General features: G+C 39.6%; 1 protein-coding gene across 10 annotated transcripts in view; it reads right to left on the reverse strand.

Moving 5' to 3' along the window:
• FRYL (FRY like transcription coactivator) overlaps positions 1–20,865 on the reverse strand; it is a 297,672-nt gene that overhangs the window by 13,336 nt on the left and 263,471 nt on the right. For all 10 annotated transcript variants that reach the window (XM_070458031.1, XM_070458033.1, XM_020879792.2 and 7 more), the window contains 9 exons: positions 20,671–20,811; positions 18,321–18,518; positions 15,520–15,681; positions 15,331–15,405; positions 14,831–15,007; positions 11,184–11,387; positions 9,615–9,782; positions 3,343–3,593; positions 411–618 (listed from right to left, as the gene is read on the reverse strand). In XM_070458031.1, the coding sequence (XP_070314132.1) occupies positions 411–618; positions 3,343–3,593; positions 9,615–9,782; positions 11,184–11,387; positions 14,831–15,007; positions 15,331–15,405; positions 15,520–15,681; positions 18,321–18,518; positions 20,671–20,811 (1,584 nt within the window). The remainder of the gene's footprint in view (positions 1–410; positions 619–3,342; positions 3,594–9,614; positions 9,783–11,183; positions 11,388–14,830; positions 15,008–15,330; positions 15,406–15,519; positions 15,682–18,320; positions 18,519–20,670; positions 20,812–20,865) is intronic.

Here is a 20,865-nt window from a genome sequence, read left to right on the forward strand (position 1 = left end):
TGGTTAAAAATTTTAAGGTCCCCACACAGTAATGAAAGTGCCAATGAATTGAACACTCATGATAGATTGTCTTATGATGCTGACCGAAAGCTCCTTAAAGGCAGGAGCCCTCCTTTATATTTCTTTGGTGTCCTTGAAGGTGTTTAGCATATTCCAGAATTTGATCAAATGTTATTTTGAAGTTTTACTCTAATTACCTTAGGGGAAGTATCTGTACTAGTCACTGTATAATGTCCTAGCAGTGCTACAATGTCAAAGTGTAAATTTTAATTATCACTGCCTTAGGAAAGTAAAAAACGTTAAAGGAAACTAGTGAGAATATTAAAATTTGAGATACTGATTTTAGATAAAACCCCGTAACTTTATCAGATAACTGTAATACGAATTCAGAAATCTTCAACCTTACTGACCTGAAACAGCCTAGAGAACACGTGGAAAGTGAACACTGCGCAGGAGCCGTCGGTGTCAGACAGCATCTGCCCCACGTGGCAGCGCCAGGCTTCTTCTTCGTCATCACATGCTGCTGGCTGAAAGGCGGCAATGATGGCGGAAAGAAATGGCGACGGCAGAGGGGATGTCTGTACTTCTGGAAAACCATCTTGTTCTTCTTCCTCTTGACTGTTAACACATACGTAGTCATCATAATATTATCTTAAAAGAATACACTCAATTATTTAAAATACTTTAAGTCATCTAGCAGATTATTTCTTACATATGTACACATACTGATTCAGAAAATGGGTGACCATCTAAATTTCGTGAGAAAGCATGAATAAGCAGATTCTCTTATTCGTCCCGTTCTTTCTAGCATCCTGTTCTTTTTTAGCATCTTTGGATTTAGAAATCTAATTTCACACAACCACCTTAAGACAACTTAATCCTACAATGGGGCTTCCCAGGTGGCTCAATGGGTAAAGAATCCACCTGAAATGCAGGAGACATAGAAAACGCGGGTTCAATCCCTGGGTCAGGAAGATCCCCTGGAGGAGGGCATGGCAACCCAGTCCAATATTCTTGCCTGAAGCATCCCATGGACAGAGGAGTCTGGTGGGCTACATTCCATGGGATTGCAAAGAGTCAGACATGTCTGAAGTGATTGAGCAGTTCTACAATATGCCAGGGCTATGGAATAATTTCAGTAATTTCTATGACTAAGACTAGAATGACTTCATTTTAAATAGTCAATTTCAGAGGCTTTTTATTTGAACAGGCCCAAATTGGCAATCATGATATTTTTTAAAGTTTTTGACATGTACTTTTGTGTCAAGGGCTATATATTTAGTGCCTTACATGGACTGTTTTCATTCAATCCTCACAGAAACTCTATGACAGTTAAGTACTATTATTATCCTGACTTTTACCAGTGAAGGACAAAAAGTTCAGTGAGGTTAAATGATGTGCCTAGGCTACTGGGCAGGAAATGACAGAGCCAGAATCTGAGGCCAGTTCTATGGGACCAAACCCAGGATTATAAAGCCATGACACATGCTGTGTACCTAGCAATGTGGCAGTAAAAGATCTGACTCAAAGAAGTAGAAGATCTGGCCGTTTTCTTTGAGGAATCTATAATCCCCACAGTCAGATAATATATATACACAAATATAAGACAATGAAAAAACGGGAGGTATATATGGTATTTGGGTTGAGCATCCTATAAAGAAACGTGTGACCCTTGGTCTTGAAGAAGTGTTTGGAGTCAGACTCCATAAAGAAATGTGTTACTCAAGGTCTTAAAGTTGTATATTTCACACTACAGGCCTCCACAAGGCCATTCAGAAATTACGGAGCACTTCATATAGAAGAGAAGGATCTGAAAAGATTGGGGAGAAAAGGTCAAAAGGAAGCAGACATTTGAAGTGAAAATTTAAATTCTACCTCAAAAAATTTAATTTTTAAGATGTCACTATGGTGACTGATCTTAAGAAAATGTATCCTGTAACCTTGAGTAGATATACCTCTGTATTTACTAAGGATGTTCTACTTACTGTTTCATCTTCAGTACTTGGCCAAAGTCAACTCTCTTGTCTGCAGCCTTTTAGAAAGCCAGATATCCGAGTATCTGTCCCTGCATCACTCCTGACTTCTCTGAATTCATGTCTGACCAATGAGTGAGTGAGTACACAGGCTACTGTCATATCCAGGTCAGTGACATGAACAACACGTGTCACCAGGATCCTTCGTTAATATCTGAGTGTACACTTTCAAATACAGGTGAGCATCCCAGATATACTGAGAGTGAAACATCTCCTTATGGGCTGTATATGTTAAAACACTGCTATCCCTTGAAGTATAAATAAAAAAATTTTATTGTAGGAGTAAAACTCTGATATACTTGATCACTAAATATTACATTTTATATAAGACCTTCAAATTATTGAATAGGGAAATAGATACACTGATAGATAATGCATTAAATTAGATGCCTTTATAAAGAACATTATTTTGAGCCAGAAATATTTATAAAATTAAAAAATAAAAACAGAACAGTAGATACAGATTACATCATAATTCTCATCAATGAAGGACTATTTGGTGTTTAAGTGACATAACTAACATAAGTGACATAAGTGACATAAGCCACCAAAATTTCCTTTAAGAACTTTATGTAATAATTGATCATTCAATTCTGTCTGGTAAAGAATCCGCCTGTAATGTGGGAGACCTGGGTTTGCTCCCTGGGGTGGGAAGATTCCCTAGAAAAGGGAACGGCTACTCACTTCAGTATTCTGGCCTGGAGAATTCCAGGGACTTTATAATCCATATGGTCACAAAGAGTTGGACACGACTGAGCAACTTTCACAATTCCGTCAGCCCATGAGTAGAAAAAAGTCCTGTGTGAGATTTCTTCATACTTCATAGTACTTTTAAATGTATGATGCATGAACATTTAAAAAGAGCACTCTAACATTTGACAGTGCTAAGAAATGATACTTCTGCCCGTTATATAAGTCAAACTTTATAACTATTGGTAATAAGACTATAATTTTGGAATATATTTCAGATTTGTTTTGGTATCACAGAAGTTCCTTCTATAATTTTGATACTTGGCTCCACCCATGGCCCAATATGGATTTCAGCACTTGGCCATTTGGCATTCTGCCCAAATATGTATTTGGTGTACTTCTAAATGTAGACTGCCCCTCACTGTGCTCTGAGAATGGCCTCCTTGTTTTTCTTTAAGTGAACGGCAGAAACAGACAGTAAAACCATGGCAGGAACTCATTTTACCTTTAAAATGTACACAGAAATTAAAGTCAGTTTACCAGAACAGAGGGCCATGTTTGGGAGGGGGCAGGGTAGAAGCACCGCCTCGTCACCGTATCTGTGGCACTGTGCTCTCACCTAGACAGCCCAGAGAAGTCGGCCTCCTCCTCTTCACACCGCTCATCTAGTTCCTTCAGAGCTAAGGTGACGTCCTCTTCACAGACTGACCCGGGGTAGCTCTCAGGACCTGGAGGCTCCGGCAGGTCTGTCTCCTCTAAATCAAGAATCCCTTGACACACGAGAGAGTCCTGCTGTTCTTGAATAATATACGATCCGTCATCTTCAAAGGTGGTAAGGACCTGTTCCTCCTTTAATACTGAACTTGTATCCTGAAAAACAATTGTATTTTTTTTATGGACTTTTAAAATACTGAAAAGCAAATTTTACCAATACAGAATAAATGACTGTTGCCACCAATCTACATTTATTTTATTAGGCAGTCTTCATTTACATAGTTTGATTTTTGGAGTTTTTGGACTCTGATCACATAAAATTGTTCTTTTTTTATTTTTAAAAATAGTTTCTAGTTTAAAACACTTTGAAATTAAACTGTATCACTGAACACTTTGAAATTAAACTGTATCACTGACTGCCACACAGAAACATCAAGGAGATCTTTTTTCAATAGGACTCAGCTGTTTACTTAGAAATATATCCTTTGGGGAAATATCTTCTCTCCCGCATATTCTAATTCTCCATAAGTAGAGCTTTATATTACTACTATAAATTCTCTCTTATGGAAATGTCATTTCTTTCATTATGCTAGAAGTTAATCTCCAGTGAATTCTAGATATAAGAAGGGGAGGTAGTTCAAAATGGTTAACCCGTTGGTTCTGTGGGGCTACCTGGGAGTCAGGAACAGGTCCTGACCAGTCAGGATGCTGTTGAGCAGAAACAACGCGGGCAGCCTGACTGGTATAACTGAGCTGAATGCCGGGATGTATGATCTGCTTTCAGGTAATAAGGTTACAATAATTTATTTAGATTTGAGTACTGAGAGGTCTTCACCACTGAGTTAAAAGAGTTCAAAAATGCTAGAAAATTTTAGACTGTTGTACTCTTGAGAATTAAATGCACTATAAACTCATTTATCAATGAGGGAAATGATAATGGAAAGTGTGTTATAAAGTATACTACTGGCATTTTTTTCCCTATCCATTGTAACGTTACTGAAATAATATTGATACATGTGCCTGGCGTGGAGTAAAAGTTCAACAGGTGTTGGCTGAATAAACGAGCTACCACTACTGAAAAAGAAAAATACTTCCAGGGTGTAGATCATGACATATCAGCACCAGTTTTAATTCACATGGACATTTGTTCAATCAGCTTTTGAAAATAAGCATTAATGGTCTCTCAGTTTCTTTCAGGACTTAGACCTAAGGTCACTAATGAGTCAAACAGCAGTTTCTCCCCTCTTTGTCACACATGAAAATAGAATTTTCCCTTCCAAATTATGAAAAGTAAGTAAAATCCAGCGCCGCTGACCTTAAACCAGCCTGGGCCTTAGTTTTGTTGTTTAGTCGCCTAGTCGTGGCCTACTCTTTTTTGACCCCGTAGACTGGAGCCTTCTAGGCCCCTCTGTCCATGGGATTCTCCAGGCTACTGGAGTGGGTTGCCGTTTCCTCCTCCAGGCGATCTTCCCGACCCAGGGATTGAATCCATCTCTCTGCATCTCCTGTATTACAGGTGGATTCTTGACCATTGAGCCACTGCGGAAGGCTGGGTCTTAATTTACTCACCTGTAAATTCATGTATAAAATGAAGGATTCTGGGCTGAGGGCTCTGGGATAAATTAATAACTAACTACAATTAGTGTGCAAACTAATATGGGGCTAATTATGCAAACCACAATAATATACACTAGAGTATGGTAAGTGTAAGGTATGACAAAGATGGGGTAGCAATAGTGCAACGAATGTTTCTGTCCCCTCAAAATTCATATGCAGAAACCTTAAGCCCCAGTGGGGTGGTATCAGAGGCGGAGCCCTTGGGAGGGGATTAGGTCATGAGGGTAGAACTCTCATGAATGAGATCAGGCCCTTAAAAGAAGAGGATAAAGAGCTATTCTGTTCTTTTCCACCATGTCAGAATGCAGCAAGAAGAGCTCCCAGGAAGAGAGCCTGCACCAGACAGCAGTTGGCTGGCACCTTGATCTTGGAGTTTCTGGCCTCCAGAACAGCGGGAAATGCATTTCTATTGTTGACAAGCCCCTCCCACCCCAGGTGATGGTGTCTTTGTTACAGCAGCGAAAGCTAAGACGGATGGGAAAAGGACCTAGAAGATACCAAAGGCGGAGAAATGTGGCTGGAAACACGACGAGCACTAAGGAGACACCTGGCCTGGAGATAGTCACGCAGAGACAGGACAGACTGCGTCTTCACAGGATAGTGCTTTATAAATGATACGGTAAAATCACTCCTTATTTGCTGCAATCGTTTATATTCAATACACTCTATTTAAGGTTTCCATCTGAATTTTTTTCTTAAAGATTTGGCCATTAAACGACTAAGAATTAGTTACTTGGAAAGATACTGTGAGTAATAGTGCCAGAGACACTGCTACACCTAGAATTTTTATTGGTATTAATTTTTCCCTGGGCATCAGTTTGAACATATCGTACTGAAATGATGCACCACCAAATTTCTTGGTTTAATGCCATTACTTTTCATTAGTGTATACCTGTGTTTTATTATTTGTTCTTGACTAATAATTTGAAAATACATGTTTCATCTAAAATTATAATGTATGCTGAAATTTTCTAGTAACTCCTAGGATTTCATGAAGAGAGAACATTTTGGCTAATGGCATGAACTCCACTGTTACATGTAAATGGTGAGAATGAAATTTTCTTGAACCTTACCTTATTGCACATGACTCCCTCTCTGTCTCTCTCCCTCACACACACAAATGCACACTTTCAAAGTTTCACTTTGTATAAGGAATAATTTCTGGCATGCATGAATTTGTATCGAAACTATTATAAATACAAGAAGAAATCCCTCTGTGGAGGTTCCTCTGATAAACACAAGGATATAATCCCTTTTAGAAGGAATCAACCAGGCAAGAATATTGGAGTGGGTTGCCATTCCTTTCTCCAGGGGATCCTCCCAACCCGGGGAACAAACCTGGGTCTCCCACATTGCAGGCAGGCAACCTGAGCTCTGTTTTCTGTCTTGAGGTAGAATGCTTTAGCCTATTATGGCTTCTTAACATTAACACAATTCAAGGGCAGAAATTCAAATAAACATTTCTAGGAATTTTTTTCTTTAGTTCATAAAATATTTCATCCAGTGAAATTAACTGCTTTCCTCATCTTAAGAAACTGCTTTATAGCAATATGCATATTATCTGTCACTCATATATAACTTTATATAATAGGGTTATGGTTTTATTTATTAGTGCTTTTATACTTTCTTTACAGGAGCAATTTTGGGTTATGTGACACTATCTGTCACACCAGGAAAAACAAACTAGGCCAACATATCCAACAGACACAAACCTGAATCATTCTCTTGTGGAGAACTGTTCTTCTGGTGCATTTTTATGTCAACAGAATTATTTTAAAATGAAATGGTATGTTTCAAAAAATATCCCCACTCTCCTCTGCCAGAGTTACAGTTTACAGTGATAAGGAAACACACTATTGTGAAAGGAAAAAACATAGTAAATTAAAGTGTTTTTCCTTCATTTAAAAAAGTGTCCTTGGGAACTTGATAGTGTATCAGAAGTAGGTCCATTAGATACTGTTGGATAAATGAATGACTCCTCTGAAGCAATTTCCAATATGTATGGGAATACATATGAATTTTCAATTCATTTCCAATCGACATGAATGGCTTCCAGGAGGTAGCTTACTCACTTACTATGAATACAGCTATTTTAATAATCAAAACTAAAAGATTTTCCTGTTTGTTAACTATTTGTATAGTTAAAACACAGGACCACTAACCATATCACTTTTGTTAAAAAGGTATTTCTGGTCTGCTACTTTCCATTGTTTCTAATGAGAATGTCTGCTGACTTATAACATGCTATGAGCTATCCTGGACACAACAGGTCAGATGATTCGTGAGTAGCTAATGCTCACGTGACAGCCTTCCCATACTGAAAGGAACATTGTCTCCTTCAGGTGCAGTTCTGAACACTGTCTCCTCCCTTCATAAACACCTTCCTGTCCACACACTCTGTCAGTTAAGGCCCCTTATCCGCTGCTAACCTGCTTCTGGTTTGTCTCTTCATCTCAGCCTTCTCCAGTCCTCCCTGCACACCTCTGTGAGAGACTTTACTAAGACACCGGTCACACCGTACCCTTGCCTGACGACAGACTGCGAGCTCCACGGAGGAGGTACAGTACGAGAACGGACTTTCACTTTTCCACAGAAAAGCGGAGGTTGAAAAAAATAAACACAATCAGGTTATGTCCTGCGGGCTTAAAGTCCTCTGGCGGCTGAGTGCTCTGCGGCTCCTAAGATCACCCTGCGAGCACCCGGCCCCCTCCAGCTCCTTCTCTCCCAACCCCACTCTCTCAGGCTGCCTGCACGCCAGCCCCACAGGCTGCCAGTTCAGCTCTTCAGACACATGGGGGCCTTTTAACTCCTGCTTCCTGGGCCCCGAACGCCCTTCCTCCACACTTACAAGGACTGGCTCCTTCTCATCACTTGTTCCCACCATATGCTACCCTGCCTAAGTTTCTCCCGCACCAAGTCCACATTCTCGTTACATTTTCTTCATATGGGTAGAAAAGGGATCACTTCTGATACATCATTGATATTTTATGTTTTTACCTGTTTGCTATGTCTCTCCTACTCAAAAGAAGCTCCATAAACCAGAAGTCTTTGTCTGTTCCACAGGGCACCATGTACCCAGGGCTAGGACAGAGCTAGCACGTGGCAGGGCTCAGTGAACAAATGTGCTTAAATGACTGAGTGCTTGGGGGCCCTGGGTATTTCCACCCAGGTATCTGGGATAGGGCTTGGCACATAACTGGCGTCTTTGGAAAGAATGAACATTCATGACTTCCTATCATTTCAAATAGAGTCTGCCTTCAGTGGAACCCAGCTTGTCTTAGATCCACCCATCTTCCCTCTTGCCACTGCTGCTCCCCCCCTTCCCTACAGAGTGAATTCCTGCTGCTGCCTGCATATGCCATGTCATTTCACACGGCCATGTCTTTCTATACCAGGTCCCTCTGCCTGCAGTGTCTCAAATGCCAGAGCCTATTCTTCGCCACATAACCCCTAATGCACAGCTGATTGGTTCTCACTCTGAGTTTTCACAAAGCCTTGAGCATGTCTGTTTCTGAGTTTCTCATACTGACCTGCAGTGCTTTTTTTTTTTAAACCTTCTGTCTCCCTTAATAGCCAGTGGACACTCTGAGGACAAGGTCATGCTTTACTCATCTTTTCAGCACCTAATAGAATACCCAGCATCTAGTAAATCTCCATGAATATTTGCTGAGTTATCTAAGCGTCAGCCATACTAATATGAGCATTTAAAAAAGCTACCCCCCAAAAGCCTTCATTTCAAAAATACATCTGCTTACTGTAAAGACGTATTATACACTGTCAGCGTAATAAGAACATGAGATTTCTCCTTACTCAGACAATAAGATCTAATAATTAGACTGGTCTTGCTCTGATAACTATATTAATTTGGTTAACACTGAAAAAAAAGTGGTGTATTTCCCTGATACCAGGGCATAACAGCACATATGAAAGAGCTATAGCAATTACAGTTTTTTAAAAAGAGTTATCTACAAATAGTCTTAAAAAAACAACCAAGAAAATGAATACTCACTTATTTTTGGTCATTAGCTTGGAATCTGGCTTACTTCTCACAGGCCTTTCCAAAAAACATAACACTGGTAGTTCCACAGTCTTTCTAAAAGGTTTCACTTAACCAATTGCTAACACAGCTGGCCTGAGGTTTTCATCCCAATTATAGCATCAATCACGAGAAAAAACAAAAACAAAACAAACCCAAATACAAAGCAAAAGGAGAAGGAAAAAACAAAAGCGGCCCTTCAGCACCCGAGAAGATGCCCCCATCCCCGGAGAAGCACCGGTGCATTAACCTAATCACGTTCTGCAGCAGGAAACGCTCATTAAAAACACTTAGGGTTATTTTTAACCTGTAGGTCATTTCCTTAATCCATCACTTTTTTTTTCTTCAGTGATCAGATCTATTTCACTTGAACTAAATCACTTAACCAACAGGTTAGAAATACTGCAAACAAATCAAATAATTAGCATATCAGATGAAAACTCCTTTGAAGGAAAAGCAAGGGGTATCACAGATTGCTAAAAAGAGCCCAGATTGGCCATGCACCAGCCCCCATGACTCCCCACCTCAGGCAGCTGGCTGTTAGCCTTATCTAGAGAAGCTTCCAAACTGGGGGTCTCATCTCTGATTTGCAGCACTTCTTCTGTGGAGAGGCTGCCAGTGGAATCTTGAGACTGAAGAAGTAAATCAGAATGGTCTGGCAGGGTTTCGTCTGCAGCAGAATCGTTATTTAACTGAAAGGAGAGACAGTAAAATAAGGAAATTTATTTAGGAGTTGGTGATGGTCACTAAGGCTACAAGAAACCTTCTGTGTCATAAGATATTCTGAGGCCATAGTTATAAAGAGCTTCTTTGACTTCCTAAGACCACCTTTCCCCCTCATTTCAGTCTGTATCAGAATTGGTGAGATTAATACAAGCAGCTAGTTCATCAGTAAACATGAAGTCTCCATTGACACAGATTAAATTTTGCTGAATAGAAACCACCAAAATGGAAGAGCTCTATGTGACTCTATGAAGCTCTATCTTCATCTAAAATTCTGATTTTTACGGTAATCTCCTGTGTTTTCAGTTGGCCTAAGGATTCGCAAATGCAGGGGCTTTTTTTGCCTCCCTGTGGCTTTGGCACCAAGCAGTCAGTGGATTCTCGAGAAGCAGTGTTAACTGGAGGCAGGAGCTCAAGTCTGAACTGGCCGTTTACTTACTGAAGCACAAATCAATATTACAGAACTTCAGTAAGACAAAAAGTTAGGACAGTAAAGCTGAAATGGCAGGCCAGCATTAGTGGGCTTATGTTCTTGGAAAACTAGAAGTAATCAATTAGAACAAAGAAACCACTACCATTTTTCTTCTTTTAAGTAGGGCTATACATTTTTCATGGGTCAGTATTTAACATAAGAAAAATCAAGCGTTCCCCTCACTCAGTATTCAGGACAGACCATGCTTATAGCCTTCATTTTCTCGTCTCTCTCTCTCTCTCTAAATCCCTTGGAATGTAAGTCAGAACCTCCATATAACTGACTTGATCTTGCGAAGGAAGCAATGCTGTGCTCCCTCTTTCCACACTGACAAGGAAAGAAAAGCAGGTGCAGAATGAAGCAGTGTTGGTGTTTGCACTGATACCAAAACGTGTCATTCAGGGCGAAGGCCTCTAGAAGTGCCCAGCACAGCTCACTGTGACTAGGAGAGAAGCAAGAGAAAATGCGTCTCGTCAGCTAAGAGGTGCTGTCTGTGCTCAGCTGTGTCTCTCTGTGACCCCACTGTCTGCAGCCCACCAGGCTCCTCTGTCCATGGAGTATTCCAGGCCAGAGAACTGGAGTGGGTTGCCACTGCCCCCTCCAGGAGATCTTCCCGACCCAGGGGTCAAGCCTGAGTCTCTTGCATCTCCTGCATTGGCAGGTGGATTCTCTTAGCACTGTACCACCTGGAAAGCCCAACGGGTACACAGATCACATGTTTGACTCCATCATGAATAATGGAACACTCCATCGCTGCTACAGCGTTGTGTTTTCATTTTAGCATGTGCATTTTACCCACAGTGAAATGAAAATCAGAATATCGAGCAATGGTAATTACTAAGTGGGAAGTGAAGACAAAGAGGAGACCAGCTGTCTCTGTACAAAAAGCTAAGTGTACCATCTGCGTGCGTGAGAGTATCTGGCTTGCTGTGAGCGCCGCTTCCTCTTCCGAGGACTCGTCTGTATCCTCCTGGTTTGTCAGGTTCAGGCTGGGGGTGCTGCTGGAACACTGGTACTCCTGGAGGGATGGTGTGTCCCCTTTGTCAATGCTGTCCAGTGAGCGCCTGCGGACTCCCCAGTTGAAGTTGTCCATACTTTCACCCTGGAAAAGCAAGGCGCCATTTCTAAGACTTCGAACACAAGCTTGTAAATATAGGGAAGGTAATACACTAGAACATACACCCAGATGAAAAATACTCAGTGTTATCATCATAAGCAGAGATTCAATCAGCCCTTCAATTTTTTCAAACTTTTAAAACATCGTTCAATATTTATAATATTTAAAGAGATCACAGTATGTGGTCGATGACCTGTTTTAACTGAATAGGATTCTCTTGACTTTCTATCTAGTGGGGACCAACTAAATCGACCACCTAGGCCATTTCTACTCTAATACACACACAAATGAGACCACAAAGAAGACAAATACACTCACAGATGACAACAAATAAATAACCCAGAACGCCAGGCTGCAACTTACCTGCAGCTCCTGGATAGCAAAAAGGAAAACACACAGAATTAGAAAGAACGAAGACACACGTGTAAATATACACTACACTTGTGGGGAAAAAATGCTTGGTGTTTTCTCAAACCCAAAGACTGATTCAAGCTCTGGATGAAGCTTTGTGCAGGAAGTCAACACGTGATTCACATTGTTTTTTTTTATGCAGAATATATCATGGAAAAAAAGACAGACACTTAAAACAACATTTCTATGATACACTCTGGCAACACAAACTTCAGGAAATCTTTAAAATTTACATATATTTAATACTGGATACAATGCAAAAACCGACTTAAAATGCCCCACATTCAGTTCACAACATACAGGTTCAACAATTATTTTAGGCTGTCGCATGGTTCTAGCTAAACCAGTGGTAATTTTTTGCTAAAGAGGTGTTTAAAATCAAGATCACAGTTATCAAAATATAACCTATGTCAACTTCAAAAGGTCAATAGGAAAGAAGCAAGTTTCTGCTTTGCCCCACTTATGGATTTATCTAAGGTACATTTCTGTTATTCTAAGCTAATCTTCTTTTGATAAGGATACAATTTTTATACTCTTTCTTAAGCTCTAATGACAAATTACAGTGAGTTGGCTAACAAAATATGACTTATGTGTATTCCTTTATCAACAGGGATTGTCCAGGATAGAGGTTTTCAGATCTTTTTTTTCTTAAATAAAGCAGAGGAATACTCATTTCAAATGAAACATACAGTGGAAGTCAAATGTGCAAAAGTGATAACAAAACCAGGGCTGTGGCAACAGCCTTCAATATGCATTTAGTGAATGAATGAATACAGGCTGTTGGCTTTCAAGGCTGGGGAATATTTTAGAAGTTTCATTAGCAGTTAAGTTTATTCTGTAGCAAAGTATTTACTGTTACCATGTTCAAAGCAAGACTAGGTTTTTAGAAAATCTCTTATCATTTGATTTGGCCTAATTATGAGACCTAAGTTAATACCACCTCAAATTACTGTGACTTGAATAAAAGACAAAAGCATCTTTAATTCATTCTAGGGTTCTATTCAAAAGCCATATTTATTACCAGGAACATTTCAGAGTACTAGATAAACTTGAAAGCAATTACAATGAGCTTTAAAACAAAAAAAGGCAAACAAAAAGAAAGAACCTGACCATTACAAAAATGTCAAGAGCCTACCTTTAGAGCTTCTAAATTCTGAACTGAAAAAAGCAAATAACTGCAAAAGACTTTAGAACTGGCTTATGCCTGTGAGGTAGGGCAGCGGGGCTCTTGAACCCATCACACTTCCTTGCCTAAGTGTGTAGGTTTTTCCTATTTCCTACAACTTACTATGTTTTTTAAACTGTGGGAGTGATAGCAGTTTTGGAGGGTGGTGACCTGCTCTTTTTGAAAAAAAAGAAAAAATTGAATAGAAAATATCAGTGTACCTAGAGTAAGGATGCATATCCTTTAAAGGTGTGTCTCTATATATGTGTATACTTAGATGTGATATGTGATGTATTAGCAATGGCTACAGTTTTTCTAAAAAGGCTAAAAGCCACTGCCCTAAAAGGCACTTAATAATACATGCTCCTGGGCTCTGGGAACCTGTCCAGCTGCGTCTGGGAATACATACATGGTGAACAGTGACATAGGAGCCTGTGCCACCCCTCAGCCAGTGTGAGGACATCTGCTGGACCCTGAGGCATAATGGTCATGTCCTCACATCCTCGGGGCGGCTGGGGGGCGGGGGGGAGTAGCTGAAGCATACAGGAAGACCTCCATACACTGGTTTCCTATCAACAAGTGACGATGTGACGTGGTGGAAGCCGTTCCAGTTCACTCCTCCACCTCACCTATCTGAGTCAAAGGAAACATCCCTTCAAAGAGGGCTGATGAATGCGTATGAGTTATACGCGTGACTTGAACATCTTTGGACAGAGGTGTAGCATGACATGGTGTGGATACTTAACAGTGAGGCATTTGGGGCTCTGGAAGACAGACATTCATAACAATTTTAGGATGAACATTTCTGTGATCTGTTTGATGTAAACTTTTCAAAGTTAGGAGTTTGTGGCTTAGGGGACTGATGTCAGCTATGGGCATAGGTCCTGAACAGCCTGACACAACCAAGGCGATGGGCAATCCTATTGTTCATTGATTTTTTTTTAGAAATTGGCAAACGGCTCAATTTGGGCCAATGAGGTGTGACAAGAAGTATGCTGAAAACCTTAGGAGAGTCCACTTCTTCACTTTCCTGAGAGCCTTTCTGGAAGTCACCCTTACTTTCTCTGAACACTGCCATGTATGGACATAACCAAGATCATCTGAGGTGAAGCCAACTTGCAGAGAAAGGCAGAGCTTAGAGAATGCAAAGAAACAGCGAGAAACTCCACTGAGCTTCGCCTAAATAAGCTCTAACTCTAGGTTAGCCCAGTTCTCTGAGCAAGTAAATCTACCTTTTGAGTTGGACTTTCCACTTAGGAAGCATCTAAACTGACAAAACTATCAATTTTCTCTAAACTGAATCAGTTTTGAGGAGCAAGTGCTTGGTATTGAATGAAATGAGGCATTTGAGAGAGCTGGCTCCACCCTGAAGAAAGAAAGTGGTGGGTAACCGTCCTAGGCAGAAGCTCAGTCACAGGAAAATGTTCGAGAGCGCCAAAGGCACCTCAGTCATCAATCTGGTTTCAGGGCCGCCCTCTTCAAAGTTGTCTGACAGATTTACATGAAACTTTTACTCCTCTGGGGCACATTAATTTGTGTGGCTTATGCAAACACTTAAGTCTAAGCATGCCCTCAATTTAAAAAATACTTTTGAAAATAATCCATTTTTTACTCTATATTTTGAAAGATAAAGATGGAAAAAAATTAGATGTTCCTTTTATTTCAGACTTATTCTGCTGTTGACTAACTGTATTAGTCATCTTTAGTTCCCAACTTAGATTTGTACCTTTTGATATTACACTGCCCTGAACAAGGAAGATGAAATCCTTATTTAATCCTGTGGTTAAATCCTTCATTCTCGTGTAGCTGCAGCTATTCTATAAATATTATAAAAGAAAGCCCACATCCTTACCTCTGCATCTTCCAACTCAACATCTAAAAAGTCAAAATCCTTAAATACGCCAAACTGTTGTTCGCTGCTATTATCTTCCACAGCTACTTCTTCCTCTTGGATTATGTCCTCTGTTGCAGAAATGAGGCTAGTTTGCTGGTCACCAACTTCCAAATCCTCGTTAGAAGAAAATACAACCTGACGCCCAGCCAAAAACAAAACAAAACAGGCCATCCATTAGCCCTGTCACCCTGAGTATGGGACACCAGTGCCCTGAGAGCCACTGCGGGCCTCTTCTATCAGTGAGCTCAGAGCTTTAACCTGGGTGAGTGTCTCACTGGGTGAAGAATACTGAATTAGCACAGTGGCCAAGTGTCACAAAGGCAAGGGATAATTTTTTCATTCCTAGTCAACACCGTTAAGAAAAGGCAAATAAGGAGACACAATAATTTCTGTTTCTTCACGGACTAACGCTTCTAAGATTTTTTAAAACCCTTACACAGGTTCTCATGATTACTCACCGATGGATTCTTTGGAAGGCCAGACTCTGGACCACACAGAGAAAGCACATTCATTAGCTTTTCTCTTGTTCTTCGCTAAAGAGAAAGAAAAAATACAAATGTTAAGATTACTGATGAAAAAAAGGCAAATTCTCAAGTTCTCACACATACCATAAAATTGATTCTTCTGTTCTATGAACTTTTATGTACCTGTGATAACTGTGGCCTCTTCCAACTAACAGGCACCAAGGCATTAGAGTTAGAACCAGAAGAAGTGGAGGAAGTGCTTCTTGTCACCGCGATCACTTTGGGCTTCCCGTTCCTTCCAGCTGCGCTGTGCTGATCACCATATTTATTTCCAATAATTGGTGTCTACAAAGAAATAAATTGCCAGTGTTTGACTCACAAAGTTCAACATATGTAGGTTAATAGTGTATCTGTGATGACATTTTTTACAATAAAAAAAACAGCATAAGGAGAAAGATTACTTAGCAAAGGCAGATACCACAAAAATCAAAAGTAATGATGATACTTTTTTTTTTTTAAATAGTAAGATTTCAATTTACTGGAAACAAGACTCTGAGGAGAATGTTGGAGAACTTATTCCTACTTTAAAAAATAGATCTGCTGTTTTTAAAAACCACCGTCTACATCTATCCCCCCATGATTATAAAATATGTCCTCTTTGAAAGCTCAGAAATACAAAAATGATTTTGCAAAATCACCTTTCATCTCAGCACTCAGATTTAATGTTGGTTAAGTTTGGTCAGACTTCCCTAGCAGCTCAGATGGTATAGAGTCTGCCTGCAGTGCAGGAGACCCAGGTTCGATCCCTGGGTCGGGAAGATCCCCTGCGGAAGGAAATGGCAACCCACTCCAGTATTCTTGCTGGAAAATCCCATGGACAGAGGAGCCTGGCAGGCAACAGCCCATGGGGGCACAAAGAGTTAGACACGACTGAGCGACTAACACACACAATATTTTATGGGCTTTTTAATGTAATTGTTAAGTATGTGTCTAAAAGTGCTTTTGCAAATATTCAAGATAAGTAACAACTTCAAAGTGAAAGCTATCATATAATGTCTTATTGCAAATCTAATATACGACATTTCCAAAATTTATTTCAGTAAAATTCCATGATGAATCCCAAACAGTGCTTACCTGGCTTTGTGAAGTGTCTCAAATTTGCATCTGAATATAATTTTAAGCTCATCTGCATGTCATACAAGTCCCTTTATGATCTGGTTTCTGCTCATGTTCCCAACTTCAACTTCTATGACTTGCTCCTGAACTTTGCACTCTATCAAAGCCGAGTTTGTTTCCCAAGACATGGCGCCTTTATGGACCTTTGTGTCGACACACACCCTCTCCTCTGCATGGAACAGGCGCCACGCAAACCCCGAGGCACTTTCAGCACTGCCTCCACGATTCCAAGGAGGCCCACGCTGATGCCCCCCCGCCACGGCTGGGTAATCACTCTTGGACATTCACTCAGTGATCCTGATTTGTTTCTTTGCCTGTCTCCAGTTGCTATATGGGAGTCCCGAGACTGAGCGGGACTCACTGCTGTTCCTCTAGTGTATCTTCAGTGCCTACACATAGCAGGTACTTAGGAATTTTTGATAAAACAAATTGAAATTAAGTATCTGATATATATCAAATGTTCTGAGAATTTGCGTTACTCTTCAAACAAAATAATTGTTACACTATCAAGTTCTGACTCAGAAGAATAGCAAAGCTAGTTTCTCTATAATATTCCCATGCTGTGTACTCCATGTTAGAAATTCTCAGGTGATAAACGAAAACACTAGCAACATACATACTTTATATCTTAAAAAAACACAAATCAATATAAGCTTCAGATAAATTCAACACCAAGTGCTATGCTGCGCTTAGTCGCTCAGTCATGTCTGACTCTGCCCACAGACTGTAGCCGTCCAGACTCCTGGGTCTGTGGGCATTCTCCGGGAAGAACACTGGAGTGGGCAGCGTGCCCTTTCTCCAGGGGAACTTCCGACCCAGCAATCGAACCCAGGTCTCCTCCACTGCAGGTGGATTCTTTGCCATTTGAGCCACCAGGGAAGCCCTCAAATACCAAGACTAAACTGCAAATTTAAAAAAAAATCTGTATTATCCTTTTCAATTAAAATGTCAGTAGATTTTCGATTGTTATCTTTCTTAACTCCCCCTACCCTGCAAAATACTTGATTGATAACTTCCCTCTTAAAAAATTCCTGCTGGTCTGTTTTCTGTCTGGTTGCCAGAGTGATCTCCCTAAAACGCAAATCCTAATATTTTCTACTCCGGCTAAAAATCCTTGAAGAGCTGCTACTTCTTTAAGATATAACCATCTTGGGAGCTGGGAGGGGGGTTCAGGATGGGGAACACATGTAAATCCATGGCTGATTCATATCAGTGTATGGCAAAAACCACTACAATATTGTAATTAGCCTTCAACTAATATAAATAAATGAATAAATAAATAAAGCAACTTAATTTACTTAAAAAAAAGATACAACCATCTCGTCCGACAATATCCTCACGACTGTGCAGCTCCCTATGGCTTCAGCTTTCTCTCTCATCACACTACTCTATCCTCTGTGCTACATGTTCAAGGTAGGCCATGCTACTTAGAATTTTCCAGAGCACCATGCTTCCTCACACTTACAAGCCTTCATTCATACGTGCTGTTTTTTTCTGGGATTACTCTCCCCTGCCCACACTTTCATATATGCTCCCATTTAGTCAGATTAAGTTATATGTACATGCTATACAGTCCTATAAAACTTTGAACTTACTTGGCAACCAAAGCACTGTGTTTATTTGCCTATCTCCTCAAGAGGCTTACAGGAGTGCTGAGAGTAGGCCTTTTTCCCGTGTCCACCTCATTTTCAGGGCACCTGTTATAGCATCTCCTGCTGGGTATGGGCTCGATCAGTGCTTGATTAATGACAGAATGAACAAAGGAACATTTCTAATATAGTGCCTTTACCAATACCTGAGCATCTTACCTCAGATATATCAAAATGAAAATCCAAGGTCTTCCCAGGCAACTCCTTTGAGACATTATTAAAAATTTTAGTGAAGGATATCTCAGGAGAGCCCATATCTCCTCCATAGGTCTTGGGGATATCATTGGGCACGACAAGGCTTGCTGAGCGGGACACCACCAATTTTAAGATGTTAAGGGCTTCCTTCCAATAAGGACTCTGGTTTCAAAAATTAATAGACATATAAATGTTACAAATACATATGTAACTAACAACAAAAACTTAGTTACATTGTAGACAGTGAAAACATTATTTCTATAAAAATTCCCTGTCAATTATTTCATTTTTACTCTGAGGTCCTTAGCTGAGGGTCTGAGTTACACAAGGATAGAAAATAAGTTATTATTTTTACTGTAAGATTTACAAGACATTATATGCATAATAATGCTAATAGCTCAGTATATTTTGCACTGTTTTCAATAAGTGCTTTATAAATACTATTCATTAAGAAAGTCTAATACAGTAATCTGGGAGTAGGAATAAGCCAAAGGGTCGTATGTATGTGAACTTTCTAGATGAATGAAGTGCATGGCCCTAAGACTCTAAATTTAAAATGTTTTAAGCCTTGGTGATAAACCATTTTTAATGCATCAGATTTCTTAGGCGTAAAAATACTTAAATATATACATATATATTTTTTTACAGCCACTATGGAAAACAGTGTGGAGATTTCTTAAAAAGCTGGAAATAGAACTGCCATATGACCCAGCAATCCCACTTCTGGGCATACACACCGAGGAAACCAGATCTGAAAGAGACACGTGCACCCCAATGTTCATCGCAGCACTGTTTATAATAGCCAGGACATGGAAGCAACCTAGATGCCCATCAGCAGACGAATGGATGAGGAAGCTGTGGTACATATACACCATGGAATATTACTCAGCCATTAAAAAGAATTCATTTGAATCAGTTCTAATGAGATGGATGAAACTGGAGCCCATTATACAGAGCGAAGTAAGCCAGAAAGATAAAGACCATTACAGTATACTAACACATATATATGGAATTTAGAAAGATGGTAACGATAACCCTATATGCAAAACAGAAAAAGAGACTCAGATGTATAGAACAGACTTGTGGACTCTGGGAGAAGGCGAGGGTGGGATGTTTCAAGAGAACAGCATCGAAACATGTATATTATCTAGGGTGAAACAGATCACCAGCCCAGGTTGGGTGCATGAGACAAGTGCTTGGGCCTGGTGCACTGGGAAGACCCAGAGGGATCGGGTGGAGAGGGAGGTGGGAGGGGGAGCGGAATGGGGAATACATGTAAATCCATGGCTGATTCATTTCAATGTATGACAAAAACCACTGCAATGATGTAAAGTAATTAGCCTCCAACTAATAAAAATAAATGGAAAAAAAAATTAAATTGAAAAAAAAATTAAATATTTTTAAAATTTGGATTTTTCTTAATGACTCAAGCCCCAAATAACAAGCCTAAGTGCTGTGGTCAAACAATCCTCTCAGTGATTCCTGACCTGTATAGGGTGAGCTTTTCCCCTCCCTATATGGTGGCAATGTTTCTGAGTTATTTTTCTGCTTTTTATTTTGTATATTTCTACCAGTATAATTTAGGAATGATTTACATGACAGATGCATAGGTGGAGAGGAATCAATGTCTAATTAAGAATTTAGAACATTTCTCTTTTACCATCTAATGAAAAGAATCATGTAAAAAAATAACTTTTTTTCATACTTGTACTAAAATCACACCTCAACTTTTTATTATACATATTGTTTCATAGTTAGCAGTTCTGAACCAGGTAAAATATTACTAAAAAAAGGAAGTGAAAAAATCCTTAGCAGAACTGAAGTTTTCCAATTTAGTTAATAACATCTTGATATGAAGCCATATCTAAAGCACAAAATATTAGAGATAATAGAAATGTCCAAATGATACTGTGACAATTTAAGCACATCACTGTAGAAACAGTTTATCTTTAACAAAATTAGATTAAATAGAAATAATCATTTTTTTTTTTCTTATGGAAAAAATCAGGAGCTCTGGGCACTATAAAATGTGTAAGCCTCTTCAGGGATGTTCCTGTAAATTATATTGGCAGTTGTGTTCTAAATGTAAAAGAATGCCTAAATGTACTTGGTTGCTGAATCCTACCATTCAGATTCTGCTTTATGTCATTCACATTGAGAACATTTTTCCATCTCATAAATATTCCTGAAAACATGATTTATAAATTAACCACTTCCCCTGCTCTTAAGACATTTAAAGTGTTTCCAATTTTTTATGATTATATATTGTTTTTGAGATGATCACTTTCTATACATAAGATCTGTAGCTACTCACCTGTACATATTTGCCAATGATCTTCATGATCTCCAGATTAAACTGCTTTACTGGGGCAGCAGAGAGGTCAATGTGACTCAAAAGACTGTAAATGATCTGTAGTAATGACTGCTGCATACTAGACAGTCCTTTTTCTAGCAGCTAAAAGTAATATTAAAAATATACTTTAATTAGGTTCAAGAAAATTCCATTGTA

Source organism: Odocoileus virginianus, chromosome 29, assembly GCF_023699985.2.
Source record: "Odocoileus virginianus isolate 20LAN1187 ecotype Illinois chromosome 29, Ovbor_1.2, whole genome shotgun sequence".
Lineage (NCBI taxonomy): Eukaryota > Metazoa > Chordata > Mammalia > Artiodactyla > Cervidae > Odocoileus > Odocoileus virginianus.